The sequence below is a fragment of the Hippocampus comes genome, unplaced genomic scaffold (genome assembly GCF_001891065.2).
Source record: "Hippocampus comes isolate QL1 unplaced genomic scaffold, H_comes_QL1_v1.1 scaffold812, whole genome shotgun sequence".
Classification (NCBI taxonomy): Eukaryota; Metazoa; Chordata; class Actinopteri; order Syngnathiformes; family Syngnathidae; genus Hippocampus; species Hippocampus comes.
The window spans coordinates 1-3145 of NW_017806001.1; the positions used below are offsets into that span (position 1 = coordinate 1).

A 3145-nucleotide genomic window follows, 5' to 3' on the forward strand; every position below is an offset into this window, starting at 1 on the left:
TGCATTCTTTTACACCTTGAATTTACAAACCCTAAAGTAATGTCTGAAACTATGGACGCCCTGTCTGCAATCCTACACTACGGTACGAGGTAACATACCTCCATCCTTTTTCTGAACAGTTTTATCCACACAAGTCCAGTCTCGTCCATATTAAACGTTTGCTGGGTAAGACATTCCTCTGCGTTGATGAGATTTTCAAACTCAACTTTAAACTTTTCGGCAGCTTCCTTGTCTGAACTGGCTGCCTCCCCATGACGAATCACTTCTTTTCCTCAACTTTTCGAACCATCCTCTGCTTGCTTTAAAATCAAACTCTTCAGGAGCAATGCTAAGATCCTTTTTTCATTAAATCTCCATACAATTGTCTTGTTTTGCCACAAATCGTATCTTGGCTAAGACTGTGCCCTGCTAGCTGTTTCTCATTTATGAAAATAAGCAAACGTTTCTCCACTTCCTCTAACATTTGTGGCCTTTTGTTCACGAAACACACGAGATCCTTTAGCCACATCACTGACTTTATGATGGTCTTTCTTTTTTAGGATGCTGCTGATTTCGGCATGCCGAACTCCTTAGCCAACACAGACACATGCACACCTGATTCATATTTCACTGTCAAATTCAATCGTTTTGCGCACTATTTTCATCTTTTTTTCAGCAGCTTTACTACTTCCACTTGCTTTATTTGGTGCCATGCAGAAATAACAGTCCAATTTGCGTCGATCTCAACAAACACGTCTGCTTTTTTAAGAATCTTTATTGAACCCGTCTGCTCACAATGGACGCACAATGGACGCTCTTTTTTAAAAAAATCTTTGAACACGTCTGCTCACAATGGACGCTCTTTTTTAAAAAATCTTTGAACACGTCTGCTCACAATGGACGCTCCTTTTTTAAATCTTTGAACACGTCTGCTCACAATAGATGCTCTTTCTTTTTAAAAAAAAATCTTTATTGAACCCGTCTGCTCACAACGGAGGCGTCACTTCTTCGTGTAAGGAAGTCGAGAGAAGTCGAGTGGCGCATTCAAGTGCGCTCAGTTTGGTCGAGAACTGAACTTCAGTCGTAATCCGAGGCATAAAAAGCTAGAAATTTTTGGTCGAAAACTGATTTGGTCGAGAACAGAGACGTTCGAAAACCGAGGTTTGACTATAATTCCTGTCAGCCAAGAGAAGACATTCCAAGACGCACAATCACTGAAATAGATCCTATCGCAGAAACGCTTCCTGCCCGAGAAGTTGGGAGTTTCAGTGCGAGAGGCTGCACTGCTACCTTGTGTGTGACAATTGAAACGCGAGGGTTTTGCAGGTTGAGCCAGGAGGGAATCTGCCCGTTCGTGACGATGTAGACGTGTCGCACCCACGGCGCATGTTTCTCCATGGAGCGTAAGGAATAGAGGAGAGCACCGTTCTCCTCGAAGCGGTTGGCTGTGAGAGAGTACCTCGTCTCTCTTTTGGGAGGGGCAGGCCGCTTCTGTGAAAACTAAGGAAAAAGTTTCGACAGTGTTAGAGGTCCTAATGTTACATCATGTCAATTTGCAGGTGTTGTAGTGGCCTATGACCTCTGCGATGGCCCTCATATCCCAGAACAAGTTTACAGGACTGATGGCCAGCTTCTTCCCATCCAGTTTCAGTCTGCTACTTTTCGCTAATTGCAGGAGAAAAATGAAGTCCTGTGGCGTTTTAAGGTAGAGCAGAGCGATGCCGGCGCCCGGGTACAACTCAAACTGAGGAACACATTGCCAGACAAGCCCATCTGTGACGTTCTTGGTCAGACAACAACCCCTCATCCGAAACAAACTTTACCGCAGTTATCCTGCTCTTTACAGTGGGCGACAATTTTTCTCGGAGCATCTCTGATACTGTGTAGGACTGCGGGAAGCCAGTCAGGTAGGCCAAGGTCTCCATTTGGACCAGACCTGGCGCCTCTTTGTCTGTCGTCTGGAAAGCACAAGAGCCATGCGGTGACGCCATGCTGAGACACGACATAAGCTCAGGAGCATGTCCATGAGAAACAAAATTCACCAGGTAGCATTTGGAGATTGAGAATTTCTCGATTTTGAGCGTGCCTGCCAAGGCCTTTTCAGCTGGAAGACAAACCACCAAGAAGAGACACGACATGAACATCGGCTGTGGCGTAAATATCACATGAATATTTCTTGGCCCACGTCAGCCTGATGCAGAGCTTTACCATCAGCTCGTGAATGGAAGACCACCACGGAGACAGTGTTGGAGGGTTGCAGGGGTTTGTTGAACTGCAGCAGGGCCTTGGCAGCAGAAAAGGAGGGCAAGACCGAGGGTAGCTCTTGAGTGGTCATATTGGCCGGAAGCCCAGGATTAAGCACCGCCATGGGTGCCATGATGCATTGAGACAGTGGGCATTCTGGCTTCACACTGGAAACAAGAAAGAAAATCTGTTTTTCTCTCCTCGATGAAGTTCAGACACCATGAAAAGTTTGATTTAGGCAAGGAAAAAGTCGAAAAATGAGTGTTTCCTGCTGGCATTAGCACCTGCAATTGGCACCTCCCCGGTTTGGAAGCGCGTCGCCTTACCTCGTTCTCATACGTGCGTCAGGTGTATATTCAGGGCAGCGTGGGAGGCGTACATTTGGGTACGGCCAGCCCCGACCTTGGGGATTGTCTGCTCATCCATGTCCACAATGCCCTGTCCGGCCTTTGGTTTTGCCGGTTACGCACTTATTGTCATGATTCGGTTTGGGACCAACAAGTGGCACTGTAGGGTTTCCCCTGCAGCTGCACACCTGTTGGTCATTAGGTAATTAGTGGCTTTAAAAGGACTCCCAGCCCGAGCAATTATTGTCGGGTCATTGTTGCTTTGTGCTACTGTCATATTTGTTTGTTGCTGTTTGCTGTCATGTTTGTTTCAGTCAGGTTTTGGTCATTGTTATGTTTTATCTTCGGTTATGTGTTTTGTTTGATACTTTGGACTTTGTTTGTTTTGGATTTAGTTTTCTGAGTTTCAATACACTCTTTCAAGTACACCCTGCTCCTCCCTCCTGCCTGCTTTTTTGGGGTCCACCACCACCTCGCTACATGACACTGTGATGAATCTAAAATACAGATTGCTCAATTTGAGTCACTTGCTCTGACGGCCGTCGAGGTAGATTTTGAATCGTTTTTATTTGTTT

At 45.8% G+C, this 3145-nt stretch overlaps 1 protein-coding gene across 1 annotated transcript in view; it reads right to left on the reverse strand.

Moving 5' to 3' along the window:
• Positions 1 to 1269: 1269 nt before the first annotated feature.
• LOC109529166 (N-acetylglucosamine-1-phosphotransferase subunits alpha/beta-like) overlaps positions 1270 to 3145 on the reverse strand; it is a gene marked incomplete at its 3' end in the record, with an annotated part of 2948 nt that continues 1072 nt past the window's right edge. The window contains exons 3-7 of the mRNA XM_019892385.1: positions 2188 to 2390; positions 2022 to 2083; positions 1803 to 1937; positions 1595 to 1723; positions 1270 to 1479 (exon numbers count right to left, since the gene is read on the reverse strand). Of these exons, the coding sequence (XP_019747944.1) occupies positions 1270 to 1479; positions 1595 to 1723; positions 1803 to 1937; positions 2022 to 2083; positions 2188 to 2390 (739 nt within the window). The remainder of the gene's footprint in view (positions 1480 to 1594; positions 1724 to 1802; positions 1938 to 2021; positions 2084 to 2187; positions 2391 to 3145) is intronic.